At 41.8% G+C, this 22,500-nt stretch overlaps 1 protein-coding gene across 1 annotated transcript in view; it reads right to left on the bottom strand.

Moving 5' to 3' along the window:
• The window catches only part of LOC133549090 (DENN domain-containing protein 5B-like), a 102,859-nt gene that overhangs the window by 41,547 nt on the left and 38,812 nt on the right, over positions 1-22,500 (bottom strand). The window contains 2 exon segments of the mRNA XM_061894210.1: positions 8,355-8,589; positions 14,087-14,557. Of these exon segments, the coding sequence (XP_061750194.1) occupies positions 8,355-8,589; positions 14,087-14,557 (706 nt within the window).

Here is a 22,500-nt window from a genome sequence, read left to right as displayed (position 1 = left end):
TGTGGGGACCACCCTTTCTACAGGTTGTAGAGGCATAAAAAAATTGGTTTAATGGCCAATGCCCAGTTAGCTAATACACATCTTTAAAGGCCTACAGAAACCCACTACTACCGACCACGCAGTCTGATAGTTTATATATCAATGATGAAATATTAACATTGCAACACATGCCAATACGGCCTTTTTAGTTTACTAAATTGCAATTTTAAATTTCCCGCGAGTTTCTTGTTGAAAACGACGCGGACTGTAAGGAAATATTAGCGCTGCACCAAACACGGCTAAAAGTCGTCTCTGTTCATGGCGTAATTACACAGTATTTTGGACATCTGTGTTGCTGAATCTTTTGCAATTTGTTCATTTAATAATGGAGACTATAAAGAACAAAGCTGTTGGAGGAAAGCGGTGGATTGCAGCTGTCTTTAGCAGCCGAGACACAGCCGGTGTTTCTTTGTTTGTTGTGAAGCGGAGCGGTCAGGCGAACATGTTTTTGGATGGGGATATTGTGATATATATATATCTTACCGGAGACATCAATGGATTATTCGTCGTCCTGCAGCAGCGGTCATGTCAAAAAAGGCAGCTGTGAGCTTGGCTCCTCGGCTTCTCTCTGAGACACCGCGATTTTTATTTTTTATTTTATTTTAATCTTCTATTTTTTTTCTCTCCTCTCCCCCCCACTTGTTTACCTGTATGTCATCTTTTTTTTGTAAGGGCCGCTGGAAGCCGGCAGACCCGTCAGCGATCCTGTTCTGTCTCCCTGTAATCTTTGTCTGATCTTGAATGGGATTGTGCTGAAAATTGTAATTTTCCTGAAGGAACTCTCCTGACGGAATAAATAAAGTACTATCTATCTGTTCACCGCAGCCATCCGACCTCGAGGTATGTCTTTACAATCTTTAAAATCTCACTAAAACACTTTTAGAACAATAAGCAGATAAGGGATCTTCCAGAATTATCTTAGTAAATGTGTCTAAAAACATCTGAATCGCTCACAATGCAATCGCCTTTATTTATTTTTCTAGTCCTTCGCTATCAATATCCTCAGCCACGAATCTTTCATCCTCGCTACAATTAATTGGGAAATTGTCGTTTTCTCGGTCCGAATAGCTCTTTTTGTTGGAGGCTCCTAATTTCAAACAATGTGAGGATGTGAGGAGCCCTCACTTGGGTGACGTCATCGTCTGCGACATCCGGTACAAGCAAGGCTTTTTTATTAGCGACCAAAAGTTGCGAACTTTATCGTGGATGTTCTCTACTAAATCCTTTCAGCAAAAATATGGCAATATCTCGAAATGATCAAGTATGACACGTAGAATGGACCTGCTATCCCCGTTTAAATTTGAAAATCTCATTTCAGTATGCCTTTAAATCTCTGGATTGATGAAGCAATGTGCTGATCATTCTTACTGGGGACCCTGGGGAAAAAAAGAGTTAATGTGGTTCATGGGGACCAAATTTAAATCATTTTGCACACTCAAACTAAGCAGTAAACATGTTTTATGGGGCAAAGCTTAAAAATCACTTACTTAGACATCTTCAGAATGGATCTGACTATCATTTAAAAAGGTTTCCTTTGAGGAAACCAGTTTTTTTTGTCCCCATACTGTCAGAATGCCCCTAAAAGGTGACTGTGTAAACAGGACGATGTCCCCATTAAGTAAGCATTGCCAGAATGAACACACACACACACACACACACACACACACACACACACACACACACACACACACACACACACACACACGCACACACACACAAACACACACACATTTATGTATTTCATAACTTCTGGAGACCTAAGAAAAATGCCTCCCTCTTTAGGACCACCCTTTCTAGATATATAAAGATGTGTATTTACAACATTAATGATATATACATGCTATGCAAATATAAAAAAGCTTGTTCTGAAAAATGAGTTGGAATTTCACATGAAAAACTTAAAATTTTGGCAGCATTATAATAATAAAAGCCGTCATTTTACTCAACGCAAGTCGACATTTTACAAGAAAAAAACGGAACATTTGTGCAATGGTATGATAAAAGTTGGAATTTTACTCGATAACGGTCACAATTTTAAAAGAAAAGCTTGAAATTTTGGAAATTTTATGAAAAGAGTCATAATTTTACTCGACTAGTCACATTTTTTTAAAGGGGAACATTATCACAATTTCAAAAGGGTTAAAAACAATAAAAATCAGTTCCCAGTGGCTTGTTGTATTTTTTGAAGTTTTTTTCAAAATTTTACCGGTCTCGGAATATCCCTAAATAAAGCTTTAAAGTGCCTTATTTTTGCTATCTTCGAAACCACTATCCATTTCCCTGTGGCGTCATACAGTGCTGCCAATGTAAACAAACAATGGGAATACCACAGCAAGATATAGCGACATTAGCTCGGATTCCAACTCGGATTTCAGTGACTTAAGGGATTCAACAGATTACGCATGTATTGAAACGGATGGTTGGAGTATGAAAGTATTGAAGAAGAAACTGAAGCTATTGACGCTATTCATAGCCATAGCATGGCCGAATAGCTGCGTTAGCATCGCCGGTAAAATGTGCGGACCAAACGATCAGGACTTTCGCATCTTTTGACCCTGGAGCAACTTAAATCCGTCGATTGGTAAGTGTTTGTTTCCCATTAAATGTGGGTGGAAGGAAACGTAATATAGTTGCAAATGCATCTACAGGTTATCCATACATCTCTGTGCCATGTCTGCTTTAGCACCGCCGGTAAATAGCATGTTAGCATCGATTAGCGTAGCATGTTAGCATCGATTAGCTGGCAGTCAGCATCAACAAAACTCACCTTTGTGATTTCGTTGACTATCGTTGCAAATGCATCTGCAGGTTATCCATACATCTCTGTGCCATGTCTGCCTTAGCATCGCCGGTCAAATGTGAAGACACTCTGGTACATTCAATGGGGGTCTGGCGGCAGACACTTTGGCATCTTCGGGCCGGTGGTGCAACTTGAATCCCTCCCTGTTAGTGTTGTTACACCCTCCGACAACACACCGACGAGGCATGATGTCTCCAAGGTTCCAAAAAATAGTCAAAAAAACGGAAAACAACAGAGCTGAGACCCGGTGTTTGTAATGTGCTGAAAATGAAAATGGCGGCTGTGTTACCTCGGTGACGTCACATTCTGACGTCATCGCCTCCAGAGCAATAAACAGAAAGGCGTTTAATTCGCCCAAATTCACCCATTTAGAGTTCGGATATCGGTTAAAAAAAATATACGGTCTTTTTCCTGCACCATCAAGGTATATATTGACGCTTACATAGGTCTGCTGATAATGTTCCCCTTTAAGAAAATAAAAAATGTTGGCAGTATTACAATAATAATAATAATTGGGGAGTCAATCTGAGGCTGAGTTGACTTGAAACTGTTTAATCTTGCACTTTTTATATGTAGAAGTAACAACTTGAGGCCGTTTAATGTTGATGAACGTGGACCCCGACTTTAACAAGTTGAAAAACTTATTGGGGTGTTACCATTTAGTGGTCAATTGTACAGAATATGTACTGTAATGTGCAATCTACTAATAAAAGTATCAGTCAATCAATCAAAAAAAGCACTTTATATGTAGAAAGGTTTTGTTAAGAAACCGTTCTGAGCCTTATCTTATTTAGTTTATATATATATATATATATATATATCTATATATATATATATATATATATATATATATATATCTATATATATATATATATATATATATATATATATATATATATATATATATATATATATATATATCTATATATATATATATATATATATATATATATGTAGGGACGTCGTGGGGCAGTGGTAGAGTGGCCATGCGCAACCCGAGGGTCCCTGGTTCAATCCCCACCTAGTACCAATCTCGTCACGTCCGTTGTGTCCTGAGCAAGACACTTCACCCTTGCTCCTGATGGGTGCTGGTTAGCGCCTTGCATGGCAGCTCCCTCCATAAGTGTGTGAATGTGTGTGTGAATGGGTAAATGTGGACGTAGTGTCAAAACGCTTTGAGTACCTTGAAGGTAGAAAAGCGCTATACAAGTACAACCCATTTATCATTTTATTTATTTATATGTTGACCACATAAACCCTGGCAATGGACCCTGTGTGTATGTGTATGTTATGCCATTGTTCACAAATTTGGTAAATAAATAACCCAAAAATTTATATTTTGTTCTTTTCTTACTGTACCGAAAATGAACCGAACCGTGACCTCTAAACCGAGGTACGTACCGAACCGAAATTTCTGTGTACCGTTACACCCCTAATGTTCACACTGAGAAACTTTTCACTTTTCATTTTTTTGTGGCTCCGGAGTGTTTAGTTTTTGGTCCAATATGGCACTTTCAACTTTTTTTGGGGGTTGCCGACCCCTGGTCTAGAGTAAGCTCAAAATATATTTTCTTTGTCCTCTTTATGTCAATACGGGGGGGGACATATGCGGTCCTCTCCAAGGTTTCTCATAGTCATCATTGTCACGGTCCTCTCCAAGGTTTCTCATAGTCATCATTGTCACGGTCCTCTCCAAGGTTTCTCATAGTCATCATTGTCACGGTCCTCTCCAAGGTTTCTCATAGTCATCATTGTCACGGTCCTCTCCAAGGTTTCTCATAGTCATCATTGTCACCGACGTCCCACTGGGTGTGAGTTTTCCTGGCCCTTATGTGGGCTCTACCGAGGATGTTGTTGTGGTTTTTGCAGCCCTTTGAGACACTAGTGATTTAGGGCTATATAAATAATCATTGATTGATTGATTGATTGACTGTGTTTCAGTTCTTGTACCCGCTGAAACGGAGCTGAGGCAAAAGATTCTACATGACACAGGACCTGCAAGACTCCCTCCCCCTCCAGTGAGAAAAAGAAAGACCCTGCTCACCCCCCCCACATTCTTTAGCATCTATTAATTCCCTTAATATCGCTGCCCCACCCCCACCCTCCTCTTTTCAAACTGCCTTTTAAGATAATTGACCTCTATTTCCATAAAAGAGAAAGTTGTTTTTTTCATTCAGTTTGATGTTGTATTAGACAATCCCTCCCATGAACCTAAACAGATGGTGACGGATCCCCCGTTTTTCAGCTCAGTGCCCAGACAAGTTCAAACAAAGTCTGTCTGCTCTTTGTTTCTATTGACATTTTTTTTTATAATAGGAATGATGCAAAAACCACTCCACCGGGCCAAAACTAAAGTACTGTAATCATAAAAACACTAATGCCTTTCAAATCATATCATTACCGTATTTTTCGGACTATAAGTCGCAGTTTTTTTCATAGTTTGGCCGGGGGTGCGACTTATGTGTGAAATTAACACATTACCGTAAAATATCAAATAATATTATTTATCTCATTCGCGGAAGAGACGAAGAAAATGTCAGCAATCGTCACACACACGTCAACCAGTAAGAGGGTCATGGCAGAAGTGCATTGTGGGTCATGGAATGCTAACTGCTATATCAGGGGTCACCAACGCGGTTTCCCTAAGGACCAGATGAGTCGCCCGCTGGCCTGTTCTAAAAAATAGCTCAAATAGCAGCACTTACCAGTAAGCTGCCTCTATTTTTTAAATTGTATTTATTTACTAGCAAGCTGGTCTCGCTTTGCTGGACATTTTTAATTCTAATAGAGACAAAAATCAAATATAATTTGAAAATCCCCAAAAATATTTTAAAGACTTGGTCTTCACTTATTTAAATAAATTCATTTATTTTTTTACTTTGCTTCTTATAGCTTTCAGAAAGATAATTTTAGAGAAAAAATACAAACTTAAAAATGATTTTAGGATTTTTAAACACATTTACCTTTTAAATTCATTGCTCTTCTTTCCTGACAATTTAAATCAATGTTCAAATAAATTAATTTTGTTATTGTAAAGAATAATAAATACATTTTAATTTAATTCTTCATTTTATCTTTTGTTTTTTTGACGAAAAATATTTGTGAAATATTTATTCAAACTTATTATGATTAAAATCCCCAAAAATTATTCTGGCAAATATAGAAAATCTGTAGAATCAAACTCAAATCTTATTTCAAAGTCTTTAAAATGTATTTAAAAAAATTTGTTCTGGAAAATCTAGAAGAAATAATTTGTCTTTGTTAGAAATATAGCTTGGTCCAATTTGTTATATATTCTAACAAAGTGCAGATTGGATTTTAACCTATTTAAAACATGTCATCAAAATTCTAAAATTAATCTTAATCAGGAAAAATTACTAATGATGTTCCATAAATTCTTTTTTTAATTTTTTTCAAAAAGATTCAAATTACCTAGCTTTTCTCTTCTTTTTTTTCGGTTGTATTTTGAATTTTAAAGAGTCGAAATTGAAGATAAACTATATTTCAAAATTTAATTTTCCTGTTTTCTCCTCTTTTAAACTGTTCAATTAAGTGTTTTTTTCATCTTTTATTCCCTACAAAAAAACCTTCCGTAAAAGGAAAAAAAATGTACGACGGAATGACAGACAGAAATACCCATTTTTTTATACATATAGATTTATTTATTAAAGGGGAACATTATCACAATTTCAAAAGGGTTAAAAACAATACAAATCAGTTCCCAGTGGCTTGTTGTATTTTTTGAAGTTTTTTTCAAAATTTTACCGGTCCCGGAATATCCCTAAATAGAGCTTTAAAGTGCCTTATTTTCGCTATCTTCGAACCCACTATCCATTTCCTTGTGACGTCATACAGTGCTGCCAATATAAACAAACAACGGCGAATACCACAGCAAGATATAGCGACATTAGCTCGGATTCAAACTCGGATTTCAGCGGTTTAAGCGATTCAACAGATTACGCATGTATTGAAACAGATGGTTGGAGTATGAAAGTATTGAAGAAGAAACTGAAGCTATTGAGCGAATAGCTATTGACGCTATTCATAGCCATAGCATGGCCGAATAGCTGCGTTAGCATCGCCGGTAAAATGTGCGGACCAAACGATCAGGACTTTTGCATTTTCTGATAATGAAGCAACTTAAATCCGTCGATCGGTAAGTGTTTTTTTCGCATTAAATGTGGGTGGAAGGAAACGTAATATAGTTGCAAATGCATCTGCAGGTTATCCATACATCTCTGTGCCATGTCTGCTTTAGCACCGCCGGTAAATAGCATGTTAGCATCGATTATCGTAGCATGTTGGCATCGATTAGCTGGCAGTCAACATCAACAAAACTCACCTTTGTGATTTTGTTAACTTTATCGTTGCAAATGCATCTGCAGGTTATCCATACATCTCTGTGCCATGTCTGCTTTAGCATCGCCGGTAAATAGCATGTTAGCATCGATTAGCTGGCAGTCACGCCGCGACCAAATATGTTTGATTAGCACTTAAGTCAACATCAACAAAACTCACCTTTGTGATTTGTTGACTTTATCTTTGCTAATGCATCTGCAGGTTATCCATACATCTCTGTGCCATGTCTGTCATCACCGATAAAATGTGGAGACACTCCCGCACATTCAATGGGGGTCTGGCGGCAGACACTTTCGCATCTTCGGGCCAGTGGTGCAACTTGAATCCCTCCCTGTTAGTGTTGTTACACCCTCCGACAACACACCGACGAGGCATGATGTCTCCAAGGTTCCAAAAAATAGTCGAAAAATCGGAAAATAACAGAGCTGAGACCCGGTGTTTGTAATGTGTAGAAAATGAAAATGGCGGGTGTGTTACCTCGGTGACGTCACGTTCTGACGTCATCGCCTCCAGAGCAATAAACAGAAAGGCGTTTAATTCCCCAAAATTCACCCATTTAGAGTTCGGAAATCGGTTAAAAAAAATATATGGTCTTTTTTCTGCAACATCAAGGTATATATTGATGCTTGCATAGGTCTGGTGATAATGTTCCCCTTTAATATTTTACGGTAATGTGTTAATAATTTCACATATAAGTCGCTCCGGAGTATATGTGGCACCCCCGGCCAAACTATGATGAAAAAAACTGCGACCTACAATCCGAAAAATACGGTACATTGAAAATTGGCAGAGGGGTTAGTGCGTCTGCCTCACAATACGAAGGTCCCGCAGTCCTGGGTTCAAATCCAGGCTCGGGATCTTTCTGTGTGGAGTTTGCATGTTCTCCCCGTGAATGCGTGGGTTCCCTCCGGGTACTCCGGCTTCTTCCCACTTCCAAAGACATGCACCTGGGGATAGGTTGATTGGCAACACTAAATTGGCCCTAGTGTGTGAATGTTGTCTGTCTATCTGTGTTGGCCCTGCGATGAGGTGGCGACTTGTCCAGGGTGTACCCCGCCTTCCGCCCGATTGTAGCTGAGATAGGCGCCAGCGCCCCCCGCGACCCCAAAAGGGAATAAGCGGTAGAAAATGGATGGATGGATGAAAATTGTTATACCTGACTCAAAGAGGGTGGGGCCGGCACTGCAGCGGGTGTTGCCGCCGTCCGCCTGGTGGTCCGCGTCGCACAGCCGCCCCGTCTCCAGGCGGCTGTCAAAGAGCTGCTGCAGCGGATCCCGGTCGGCCCAGCGAGACATCACCTTGCTGTCCACAAAGGACGAAAACATGGACGTCTCCAGGAAGCGGGACAGGAAGCGCAAGTGGGCGGTGGGCTGAGCTGAGAGGAAGGAACCCTATAGAAGAAATAGCTGGATTAGATGCTGTCTATCTGTGGTTCCATGACCCGCCCTATCTTGCCTCTGATTGGCCTGTCCCTAATTGTTTGCCCTGATATTAACCAATGGCGACTCATCATAGTAAACAACAACTAACTTATTGTTGCGATCCGCTTTTCGGATCTCTACATTTTGTTTACTGCTCCATTGTTGTATCACTCTCTGTCATTTGACTGTTTAGTTCCTGTTTAGTCTGTCCCCATGGTTTCTTGTTAGTTTCATCCCACAGGTGTGCAGGCTGATTGGGAACAGGTGGGTGCCATGATTGGGTATAAAAACAGCTTCCCAAAAAATTTTCAGTCTTTGTGAAGTGAATTATATTTATATAGCGCTTTTCTCAAGTGACTCAAAGCGCTTTACATAGTGAAACCCAATATCTAAGTTACATTTTAAACCAGTGTGGGTGGCACTGGGAGCAGGTGGGTAAAGCGTCTTGCCCAGGGACACAACGGCAGTAACTAGGATGGCACAAGCGGGAATCGAACCTGCAACCCTCAAGTTGCTGGCACGGCCACTCCACCAACCGAGCTATGCCGCCCCAAGAAAGGATGTCTCCCATCGAAAATGTGTGGCGCAATATGAAGCGTCAAATACGACTGTTGAACGACTGAAGTTCTACACAAACGGACGGCGTGGCGCAGTGGCAGAGTGGCCGTGTGCAATCCGAGGGTCCCTGGTTCAATCCCCGCCTAGTACCAACCTCGTCACGTCCTTTGTGTCCTGAGCAAGACATTTCACACTTGCTCCTGATGGATGCTGGTTAGAACCTTGCATGGCAGCTCCCTCTATCAGTGTGTGAATGGGTAAATGTTGAAGTAGTGCATGGGTGTCAAACTTTGGCCCTAGAGGCAGTAATAAATTAACATTAGAGTATTATACAGTGGCAGTGCCGCTGTATCACCGCGTTCGACGCTAATTCTCATACTTGCCAAACCTCCCGATTTTTCCAGGAGAATCCCGAATTTCAGTGCCCCCCCCCCCCTGAAAATCTCCCGGGGCAACCATTCTCCCAAATTTCCACCCAGACAAGAATATTGGGGGCGTGCCTTAAAGGTACTGCTTTTAGCATCCTCTACAACCTGTCGTCACGTCCGCTTTTCCTCCATACAAACAGCTTTTGCCGACCCAGTCACGTAATATATGCAGCTTCTACATACACAGTGAATGCAAGCCATACTTGGTCAACAGCCATACAGGTCACACTGAGGGTGGCCGTATAAACAACTAATTATAATAATAATAATAATAATAATAATAATAATAGCTCAGAGAGTATGGGGTACTGGACTGTCTTATTGTGGCGGTCCGCTCCCTGTATGATCAGAGTCAGAGCTTGGTCCGCATTGCCGGCAGTAAGTCGAACACATTTCCAGTGAGAGTTGGACTCCGCCAAGGCTGTCCTTTGTCACCGATTCTGTTCATAACTTTTATGGACAGAATTTCTAGGCGCAGTCAAGGCGTTGAGGGGTTCCGGTTTGGTGACCGCAGGATTGGGTCTCTGCTTTTTGCAGATGATGTGGTCCTGATGGCTTCATCTGGCCGGGATCTTCAGCTCTCACTCGATCGGTTCGCAGCCGAGTGTGAAGCGACCGGAATGAGAATCAGCACCTCCAAGTCCGAGTCCGTGGTTCTCGCCCGGAAAAGGGTGGAATGCCATCTCCGGGTTGGGGAGGAGACCCTGCCCCAAGTGGAGGAGTTCAAGTACCTAGGAGTCTTGTTCACGAGTGGATCGTGAGATCGACAGGCGGATCGGTGCGGCGTCTTCAGCAATGCGGACGTTGTACCGATCCGTTGTGGTGAAGAAGGAGCTTAGCCGGAAGGCAAAGCTCTCAATTTACCGGTCGATCTACGTTCCCATCCTCACCTATGGTCATGAGCTTTGGGTCATGACCGAAAGGATAAGATCACGGGTACAAGCGGCCGAAATGAGTTTCCTCCGCCGGGTGGCGGGGCTCTCCCTTAGAGATAGGGTGAGAAGCTCTGCCATCCGGGAGGAACTCAAAGTAAAGCCGCTGCTCCTTCACATCGAGAGGAGCCAGATGAGGTGGTTCGGGCATCTGGTCAGGATGCCACCCAAACGCCTCCCTAGGGAGGTGTTTAGGGCACGTCCAACCGGTAGGAGGCCACGGGGAAGACCCAGGACACGTTGGGAAGACTATGTCTCCCGGCTGGCCTGGGAACGCCTCGGGATCCCCCGGGAAGAGCTAGACGAAGTGGCTGGGGAAAGGGAAGTCTGGGTTTCCCTGCTTAGGTTGTTGCACCCGCGACCCGACCTCGGATAAGCGGAAGAAGATGGATGGATGGATAGTAATAATAATAATAATAATGGATTAGATTTATATCGCGCTTTTCTATTGTTAGATACTCAAAGCGCTCACAGAGAAGTGGGAACCCATCATTCATTCACACCTGGTGGTGGTAAGCTACATCTGTAGCCACAGCTGCCCTGGGGTAGACTGACGGAAGCGTGGCTGCCAGTTCGCGCCTACGGCCCCTCCGACCACCACCAATCATTCATTCATCATTCATTCACCGGTGTGAGCGGCACCGGGGGCAAAGGGTGAAGTGTCCTGCCCAAGGACACAACGGCAGCGACTTTGATGTCCATAGGTGGGAAGCGAACCTGCGACCCTCAGGTTTCTGGCACGGCCGCTCTACCCACTACGCCATGCCGCCCACTTTAACACTGTTACACCACACTGTGAAACCCACACAAAACAAGAATGACAAACACATTTCGGGAGAACATACGCACCATAACACAACAGAACTAATACCCAGAACCCTTTGCAGCACTAACTCTTCAATGACGACGCTACAATATACACCCCCGCTACCAACAAAACTTGATTTTGCATGTCACTATAAAGTTATGTAAGCCTTGCTTGTTCAACATTCAATGCAAAACTTGTTTGGGTCCCTATTAAAAGGTAAAGTTGTTCAACAAGTACTGGCTGTCCAGAGTCGAGACCCAGGATGGACCGCTCGTCGGGACCCAGGATGGACCGCTCGCCTGTATCGGTTGGGGACATCTCTACGCTGCTGATCCGCTTGAGATGGTTTCCTGTGAACGGGACTCTCGCTGCTGTCTTGGATCCGCTTGAACTGAACTCTCGCGGCTGTGTTGGAGCCACTATGGATTGAACTTTCACAGTATCATGTTAGACCCGCTCGACATCCATTGCTTTCGGTCCCCTAGGGGGGGGGGGGTTGCCCACATCTGAGGTCCTCTCCAAGGTTTCTCATAGTCAGCATTGTCACTGGCGTCCCACTGGATGTGAATTCTCCCTGCCCACTGGGTGTGAGTTTTCCTTGCCCTTTTGTGGGTTCTTCCGAGGATGTTGTAGTCGTAATGATTTGTGCAGTCCTTTGAGACATTTGTGATTTGGGGCTATATAAATAAACATTGATTGATTGATTGATTGATTGAACTTTGGCCCGCGGCTTTGTTCAGTTTTAGAATTTTGGCCCACTCTGTATTTGAGTTTGACACCCCTGAAGTAGTGTCAAAGCGCTTTGAAAACCTTGAATAGATAGATAGATGGATAGATAGATAGATAGATAGATAGATAGATAGATAGATAGATAGATAGATAGATAGATAGATAGATGGATAGATAAATAGATAGATAGATAGATAGATAGATAGTACTTTATTGATTCCTTCAAGAGAGTTCCTTCAGGAAAATTAAAATTCCAGCAGCAGTCTACAGAGTTGAGATCAATTTAAATAAAAGTAAAAAGTAAATAATGGGGGTTTAAATGGAAACAAAAATAGAGAAATATTACAATAAGAATAAAAACTAAAAAGCAACAATGGGAATAAAAATATAACAGTAAAATAGGAATATAACAAGACAAAGTAGGCAGTAGTGACCATGTTATGAAAACGTATTGCACTGTTGAGTTTTTAGAGTCTATTAGTCCTGCACTTGGGATGAAGCAGTCTAGCACTGAACAGGCTACTCAGAAGCTAGAAAAGCGCTATACAAGTACAACCCATTTATCATTTATTTATAAAACAAGATTGGGAAAGAATTCCACTTTCAAAGCTTCAAAAACTAGTTTCCTCAGTTCCCAAACGTTTATTGAGTGTGGTTGAAAGAAAAGGTGATGTAACACAGTGGTGAACATGCCCTTTCCCAACTACTTTGGCACGTGTTGCAGCCATGAAATTCTAAGTTATTTATTATTTGCAAAAAAAAATAAAGTTTATGAGTTTGAACATCAAATATCTTGTCTTTTAGCATATCCAACTGAATATGGGTTGAAAAAGATTTACGAATCATTGTATTCCGTTTATATTTACATCTAACACAATTTCCCAACTCATATGGAAACGGGGTTTGTTGATTAAAAAAATACGGATTTCCAACAATAGACAGAAAAATCACATGCCTGATGATATATTATTTCATATATGTTGAAGAATTTAAACTAACTTGTAAATGTCATTTATTGGAGAATTACCTACTCAAAGTTTAAAGTTTTGTATCTTTCATTGTAAAAAAAAAAAAAAACGTTGTTCCCTTACTGTACTAATAAAAAAAACAAGCGTTATTGCGCCGTCATGTGAAGTGAAGTGAATTATATTTATATAGCGCTTTTCTCTAGTGACTCAAAGCGCTTTACATAGTGAAACCCAATATCTAAGTCACATTTTAAACCAGTGTGGGTGGCACTGGGAGCAGGTGGGTAAAGTGCCTTGCCCAAGGACACAACGGTAGTGACTAGGATGGCGGAAGCGGGAATCGAACCTGCAACCCTCAAGTTGCTGGCACGGCCACTCTACCAACCGAGCTATGCCGCAAGTGTCTGTCTCAAAGGGCTGCACAAGCCGCAACGACATCCTCGGCTCAGACCCCAGACTCACTACGTAGATTTGGTTTTTAAGTTAATCATTTTTAATGGAAAACCGTAGTTTTTTACCACTGTCCATGCATCCAGCCTAGTGGTTGAAAAACACTGATATAGCCCTTAATAACAAGTGAAGTGAAGTGAATTATATTTATATAGCGCTTTTCTCTAGTGACTCAAAGCGCTTTACATAGTGAAACCCAATATCTAATTTTTACATTTAAACCAGTGTGGGTGGCACTGGGAGCAGGTGGGTAAAGTGTCTTGCCCAAGGACACAACGGCAGTAACTAGAATGGCACAAGCGGGAATCGAACCTGCAACCCTCAAGTTGCTGGCACGGCCACTCTACCAACCGAGCTATGCCGCCCCAATGTCACACTTCTACTTAATCAAATGAGGTGCACAAAAGGAGGAGCTGCGCCTTAGTGCCAAATCTCGTAAAGGTTTATGTTTGACAGTAATCCAAAGCTCTGTGATCACCTCCTGGCAGGTCCTGGACTCTACCTTTCACTTGGAACAGGAAGAGGAACAACATTCTCTGACAATAAAAGAATAAAAGACGCGGTTTCCCTCAAGACTAAAATCATTCCACGTACCTTGTCGAAGCTGAACGTTCCCTCCCGGTTGCTCAGCCAGGAATCCAGATCAAACGCTCCGTGGATGACAAACTCCTCGTAGCGACCGAAGATGGCGGCGAAGCGCCCGGCCAGCACCTCCCTCAGCTGAATGTTCATCTTTGCCGTGCTCAGGGTTTCCTCCTCCTCCTCCCACACGCGCCCCAGCGTCTTGCCGCCGCCCGCCGTCTTGTCCGCGCCGCACCGCCACGCCAGAGCTTGCAGCCTCTCCAGGACCTCCAGCTCGTCGCCCGCCAGGTTGCCGTTGCGCCGGTCCTCCATCAGGTCCTCCAGGCTGCTCAGAGGAGGAGAGGCGCTGGAGGCTTTTTGGAGCCCGAAACGCCGCAGGATCTCGCTCAGGTCTTTCACGAGCTCGGTCTGGTCCGGAAAGCCGGGGAGACCCTCGGGGGCGTCCACGCAGCGGTTGTCGATGTCCACGAAGCAAAGGTTGGCCTGTGCGGGAACAAGAAGCGGAGCAGTGAAGTAGACTTCTCATCAGTGTACTTGCCAATTAGGGGTGTAACGCTACGTGTATTTGTAATCAGAGGTGGGTAGTAACGCGCTACATTTAGTCCGTTACATTTACTTGAGTAACTTTTGGGATAAATCGTACTTCTAAGAGTAGTTTTTATGCAACATACTTTTACTTTTACTCGAGTATATTTATAGAGAAGAAACGCTACTTTTAGTCCGTTCCATTTATCTACATTCAGCTCGCTACTCGCTACTTTTTTTTATCGATCTATTAATGTTTGTTTTGGTTTATGACAGAGATTCAAAGTAGGATCCACGCATGCCTGCGTTTCAACCAATCACATGCAGTCACTGGTGACGTTGGACCAATCAAACAGAGCCAGGCGGTCACATGACCCGACTTAAACAAGTTGAAAAACTTATTGGGGTGTTACCATTTAGTGGTCAATTGTACGGAATATGTACTGTACTGTGTAATCTAATAATAGAACTTTCAATCAATCAATCAAAAGTGCAAAGGAAAAAAGACACTTTTTATTTCAACCGTACTTCCCGTCAAAAGCCTAAAGACTGATCGCACAGTTCCTGTCTTCACTTTTTTCCTTCCATTTGAAAACGTGGACGTTATCATCAATACTGTCTGATTCCAATCAATGCAAGTCATCAGAATCAGGTAATACACCAATTTATATTCTTGTCTTCAGGAAAGATAGGAATCTATGTGTTAAAAATGTATGTATATTCATTAAAACACCTTTAAAATGTCAACAAAAACGGCAAAATAAATAAATATACATTATATACTGTACATATAAATGTATGTATGTATATATACATATATATATATATGATATGTGTGTGTATATATATATATAAATATATATGAGGTAGCTCACCTCGACTTGGTCATTTACTAAGTAATTGATAAACGTTGAAAAACTTATTGGGGTGTTACCATTTAGTGGTCATTTGTAAGGAATATGTACTGTACTGTGCAATCTACTAATACAAGTTTCAATCAATCAATCAAATCAATCAATGCCTACTGAGGCTATGGTGCTGTTAAGTTATTGTGGCTCAATGTGCCATTTTTTTATTTTATTTTAATGTACTATTATTTAATATATATTATTGTTTTAGTTGCTTAAGAGAAATTCCTGGCTCTGAATTTGCTCATTGCTATTTTTATGTTTTTGTGCATTTGTTGCCGTAATCAGGTTACTCATCAGTTACTCAGTACTTGAGTAGTTTTTTCACAACATACTTTTTACTTTTACTCAAGTAAATATTTTGGTGACTACTCCTTACTTTTACTTGAGTAATACGTAAATCTCTAAAGTAACTGTACTCTTACTTGAGTACAATTTCTGGCTACTCTACCCACCTCTGTTTGTAATGAACAGTTTCGGTTCGGTGCGTAAGTGTACCGAATGAGTTTCCACACGGACAAATTAAAGGGGAACATTATCACCAAACCTATGTAAGCGTCAATATATACCTTGATGTTGCAGAAAAAAGACCATGTATTTTTTTTAACCGATTTCCGAACTCTAAATGGGTGAATTTTGGCAAATTAAACGCCTTTCAGTTTATCGCTCTTTTAGCGATGACATCAGAATGTGACGTCACCGAGGTAACACACCCGCCATTTTCATTTTCACATTACAAACACCGGGTCTCAGCTCTGTTATTTTCCGTGTTTTCGACTATTTTTTGGAACCTTGGAGACATCATGCCTCGTCGGTGTGTTGTCGGAGGGTGTAACAACACTAACAGGGAGGGATTCAAGTTGCACCGCTGGCCCGAAGATGCCAAAGTGTCTGCCGCCAGACCCCAATTGAATGTACCAAAGTGGCTCCACATTTTACCGGCGATGACAGACATGGCACAGAGATGTATGGATAACCTGCAGATGCATTTGCAACGATTAAGTCAACGAAATCACAAAGGTGAGTTTTGTTGATGTTGACTTATGTGCTAATCAGACATATTTGGTCACGGCATGACTGCCAGCTAATCGATGCTAACATGCTACGCTAATCGACGCTAACATGCTATTTACCGGCGGTGCTAAAGCAGATATGGCACAGAGATGTATGGATAACCTGCAGATGCATTTGCAATGATAAAGTCACAGAAATCACAAAGGTGAGTTTTGTTGATGTTGACTGCCAGCTAAACAATGCTAACATGCTGCGCTAATCGATGCTAACATGTTATTTACCGGCGGTGCTAAAGCAGACATGGCACAGAGATGTATGGATAACCTGCAGATGCATTTGCAACTATATTACGTTTCCTTCCACCCACATTTAATGCGAAACAAACACTTACCAATCGACGGATTTAAGTTGCTCCAGTGTCACAAGATGCGAAAGTCCTGATCGTTTGGTCCGCACATTTTACCGGCGATGCTAACGCAGCTATTCGGCCATGCATTGAGTGAATCATGTTTATATAGCACTTTTCTCTAGTGACCCAAAGCGCTTTTACATAGTGAAACCTAAGATCTAAGTTGCATTTTAAACCAGTGTGGGTGGCACTGTGAGCAGGTGGGTGGAGTGTCTTGCCCAAGGACACAACGGCAGTGACTAGGATGACTGAAGCGGGGATCGAACCTGGAACCGAGCGAGCTAAAAACACATGTTTAACGTACTGTAAGATTTTTTTTTGCTAAAATAAATCCAATAATGAAATTTTTTCTGGTTCCCTTCATTTAGAAAAGTACCAAAATACTTTTGGTAACGGGACAACAGTGAGTGAATCATGTTTATATAGCGCTTTTCTCTAGTGACCCAAAGCGCTTTTACATAGTGAAACCTAAGATCTAAATTGCATTTTAAACCAGTGTGGGTGGCACTGGGAGCAGGTGGGTGGAGTGTCTTGCCCAAGGACACAACGGCAGTGACTAGGATGACGGAAGCGGGGATCGAACCTGGAACCGAGCGAGCTAAAAACACACGTTTGACGTACTGTAAGATTTTTTTTTTTGCTATAATAAAGCCAATAATGACATTTTTTCTGGTTCCCTTCATTTAGAAAAGTACCAAAATACTTTTGGTAACGGGACAACAGCGAGTGAATCATGTTTATATAGCACTTTTCTGTAGTGACTCAAAGCGCTTTTACATGGTGAAACCCAATATCTAAGTTGCATTTAAACCAGTGTGGGTGACACTGGGAGCAGGTGGGTGGAGTGTCTTGCCCAAGAACACAACATGAGTGACTAGGAAGGCGGAAGCGAGGATCGAACTAGGAACCGAGTCGTACCGGCCCATAAAAAACACATTTTTAATGTACCGTAAGATTTTTTTTTGGCTAAAATAAAGCCAATAATGACATTTTTTGCGGTCCGCTTTATTTAGAAAAGTACCGAAAAACAATTATTTATGAAACAAGTCCACCAAAAATCTAGCTGTCAACACTGAATATTGTATTGGTGCATTTCTTTTCACAGTTTATGAACTTACATTCATATTTTGTTGAAGTATTATTCAATAAATATATTTATAAAGGATTTTTGAATGTTTGTTATCCATCCATCCATTTTCTACCGCTTATTCCCTTTTGGGGTCGCGGGGGGCGCTGGCGCCTATCTCAGCTACAATCGGGCGGAAGGCGGGGTACACCCTGGACAAGTCGCCACCTCATCGCAGGGCCAACACAGATAGACAGACGACATTCACACGCACATTGTTTGTTATTCTTAGAATATTTAAAAAAAATCTCACATAACCTTAGGCATACCTTCAAGTACCCCCAGGGGTACGCGTACCCCCATTTGAGAATCACTGGGTTATCCTACTCTATACAGTATTTAAAACCTTACTAGTGTTCACTTCACAGTCACAGATGGTTCATCTACTTATTGACATTATTTACACATTACTTTGTCTTTTTCGGTCACTATGTTATTTAGTCAATACAGTAGTTACAACTTGTGTTCACATCCACAGGAACCACATGGGTTAGCCTACTCTATACAGTATTTGCAACCTTACCAGTGTTCACATCACAGCCACAGATGCTTCATCTACTTATTGACATTATTTACACATTACTTTGTTTCAGTCACTGTTATTTAGTCACTACAGTAATTACAACTTGTGTTCACATCCACAGGAACCACATGGGTTAGCCTACTCTATACAGTATTTACAACCTTAATAATGTTCACTTCACAGCCACAGATGGTTCCTCTACTTATTGACATTATTTACACATGACTTTGTTTCAGTCACTGTTATTTAGTCACTGCGGTAGTTACAACTTGTGTTCACATCCACAGGAACCACATGGGTTAGCCTACTCTATACAGTATTTACAACCTTACTAGTGTTCACTTCACAGCCACAGATGTTTTATCTACTTATTGACATTATTTACACATTACTTTGTCTGTTTCAGTCACTATGTTATTTAGTCACTACAGTAATTACAACTTGTGTTCACATCCACAGGAACCACATGGGTTAGCCTACTCTATACAGTATTTACAACCTTACTAGTGTTCAATTCACAGCCGCAGATGGTTAATGTACTTATTGACAATATTAACACAATACTTTGTCTGTTTCAGTCACTATGTTATTCAATCACTACAGTAGTTACAACTTGTGTTCACATCCACAGGAACCACACGGGTTAGCCTACTCTATACAGTATTTGCAACCTTACTAGTGTTCACTTCACAGCTACAGTAATTCCTCTACTTATTGACATTATTCACACATTTCTTTGGCATTTTTTGCTTTGATGGCTCTGACAAATTTCCTGAGCAGCTTTGCATTTTCATTTTTGTTTTCGCTTTAGTGGATTTTGCCTTGGATTTTATACCCAATTTCTGTCTCTTCGACTCCCTCGCCACTTCTAACGGCTCCGAATGCAAACATCATAAAGAGTACAAAGAATGTTTATTCTATTTTAAGATAACTTCTTTTATCTGAATAGCTATTAGTGATTCATAGCATGAAATAAACATCTTGTTGTTTATCTTATCAATGTCAAAACAGAGTAGAAATAATGAACAAAATGTCGACTACTGAAACACTAATGAAAATGAAATAAAGCATTCAGACAGGCTATGCTGTATATCCAAAATGGTGTGAATATTGAGTGTGAGCGCCATTGTTAAGCAGCACTTCTTTAATCCTCCTGAGCGTGGGATTGAGCCGAGCTGCACGTGTTTTTTGCTGCAATCCTCTTCCCCTCCGCCGTGACGACACGACTGCTGGAGCTGGGGGATGGTACGGACTCTTTGCTTCCCTTCGAGGTGCGCGTCGGCTCCTGATCGCCGTTAGAAAACAGTTCCCGCTTGTGTCACAGCACACCTGGTGATGTGTGTGAATCCTCGATGAACCGCAGCTCCCCAGCGTCTGCGGTGCTCGTGCAGCCACAGGCAAGACACAGTTCCCATGCTTTCTCCGCCAAAGTAAGCATGGGACGGTTACTGGTTTTTACGTATAAAATAAGTGACTGTTCCAGAAAAACTAAAATTTTACTTCTTACTGTCCATATACAAAACCCTGCTGAAATAAGCAGGGGCGTCCATGAAAAAGACGGCGCTTAGATGGCAGCATATGTTGTTCCAAAAGCTGTATGTACCTTTCAGCATTAATGGTGCCTTCACAGATGTGTAAGTTACCCATGCCTTGGGCAATAACACACCCTCATACCATCACAGATGCTGGCTTTTACACTTTGCGCCTAGAACAATCCGGATGGTTCTTTTCCTCTTTGGTCCGGAGGACACGGTGTCCACAGTTTCAAAAAACTATTTGAAATGTGGACTCGTCAGACCACGGAACATTTTCCCGTATTGCATCTTAAATAAGCTCTGGAGGCCCAGCAAGCCGGCGGCGTTTCTGGGTGTTGTTGATAAATGGCTTTGGATTATTAGAGTTTTAGCTTACATTTACAAATGTAGCGACCAACTGTAGTTACTGACAGTGGTTTTCTTAAGTGTTCCTGAGCCCTTGTGGTGATATCCTTTACACACGGATGTCGGTTTTTGATGCAGTACCGCCTGAGGGATCGAAGATTACGGGCATTCAATGTGGTTTTCGGGCCTGGCGCGTAAGAGCAGTGATTTCTCCAGATTCTCTTTAACTTTTGATGATATTCCGGATCATAGATAGGGAAATCCCTAAATTCCTTCAAATAGCCGGTTGAGAAGTGTGGTTCTTAAACTGTTGCTGGTTTTTAGGTATAAAAAAAGTGACTGTTCCAGAACAACTAAAATTTTGCTTCTTACAGTTCATATACAAAACCCTGCTGAAATAAGCAGGGGCGTCCATGATGACGTTACATGGATGGCAACATATGTTGCTCCAAAAGCTGTATGTACCTTTCAGCATAAATGGTGCCTTCACAGATGTGTAAGTTACCCATGCCTGGGGCACTTATGTACCCCCATACCATCACAGATGCTGGCTTTTACACTTTGCGCCTAGAACAATCCGGATGGTTCTTTTCCTCTTTGGTCCGGAAGACACGCGTCCACAGTTTCCAAAAACAATTTGAAATGTGGACTTGTCAGACCACGTAACATTTTCCCCCTTTTGCATCTTAGATGAGCTCGGGAGGCCCACAAGCCGGCGGCGTTTCTGGGTGTTGTTGATAAATGGCTTTGGATACTACAGTTTTAGCTTACACTTACAAATGTAGCGAGCAACTGTAGTTACTGACAGTGGTTTTCTCAAATGTTCCTGAACCCTTGTGGTGATATCCTTTACACACGGATGTCGGTTTTTGATGCAGTACCGCCTGAGGGATCAAAGATTACGGGCATTCGATGTTGGTTTTCGGGCCTGGCGCGTAAGAGCAGTGATTTCTCCAGATTCTCTTTAACTTTTGATGATATTCCGGATCCTAGATGGGGAAATCCCTAAATTCTTTCAAATAGCCGGTTGAAAAAAGTTGTTCTTAAACTGTTGCTGGTTTTTAGGTATAAAAAAAGTGACTGTTCCAGAACAACTTAAATTTTCCTTCTTACAGTCCATATACAAAACCCTGCTGAAATAAGCAGGGGCGTCCATGATGACGTTACATGGATGGCAACATATGTTGCACCAAAAAGCTGTATGTACCTTTCAGCATTAATGGTGCCTTCACAGATGTGTAAGTTACCCATGCCTTGGGAAATAACACACCCTCATACCATCACAGATGCTGGCTTTTAGACTTCGCGCCTATAACAATCCGGATGGTTCTTTTCCTCTTAGGTCCGGAAGACACGGCGTCCACAGTTTCCAAAAACAATTTGAAATGTGGACTCGTCAGACCACGTAACATTTTCCCCCTTCTGCATCTTAGATGAGCTCGGGAGGCCCACAAGCCGGAGGCGTTTCTGGGTGTTGTTGATAAATGGCTTTAGATACTACAGTTTTAGCTTACACTTACAAATGTAGCAACCAACTGTAGTTACTGACAGTGGTTTTCTCAAATGTTCCTGAACCCTTGTGGTGATATCCTTTACACACGGATGTCGGTTTTTGATGCAGTAACACCTGAGGGATCGAAGATTACGGGCATTCGATGTTGGTTTTCGGGCCTGGCGCGTAAGAGCAGTGATTTCTCCAGATTCTTTGAAACTTTTGATGATATTCCGGATCATAGATAGGGAAATCCCTAAATTCCTTCAAAAAGCCGGTTGGGAAATGTTGTTCTTAAACTGTTGCTGGTTTTTAGGTATAAAAAAAGTGACTGTTCCAGAACGACTTAAATTTTCCTTCTTACAGTCCATATACAAAACCCTGCTGAAATAAGCAGGGGCGTCCATGATGACGTTACATGGATGGCAACATATGTTGCTCCAAAACCTGTATGTACCTTTCAGCATTAATGGTGCCTTCACAGATGTGTAAGTTACCCATGCCTTGGGCACTAATGCACCCCCATACCATCACAGATGCTGGCTTTTA

The sequence above is a fragment of the Nerophis ophidion genome, linkage group LG03 (assembly GCF_033978795.1).
Source record: "Nerophis ophidion isolate RoL-2023_Sa linkage group LG03, RoL_Noph_v1.0, whole genome shotgun sequence".
Taxonomy (NCBI): Eukaryota; Metazoa; Chordata; class Actinopteri; order Syngnathiformes; family Syngnathidae; genus Nerophis; species Nerophis ophidion.
The sequence above is the reverse complement of the archived record's forward strand: the minus strand, read 5'-3'. Positions and strand labels throughout refer to the sequence as shown.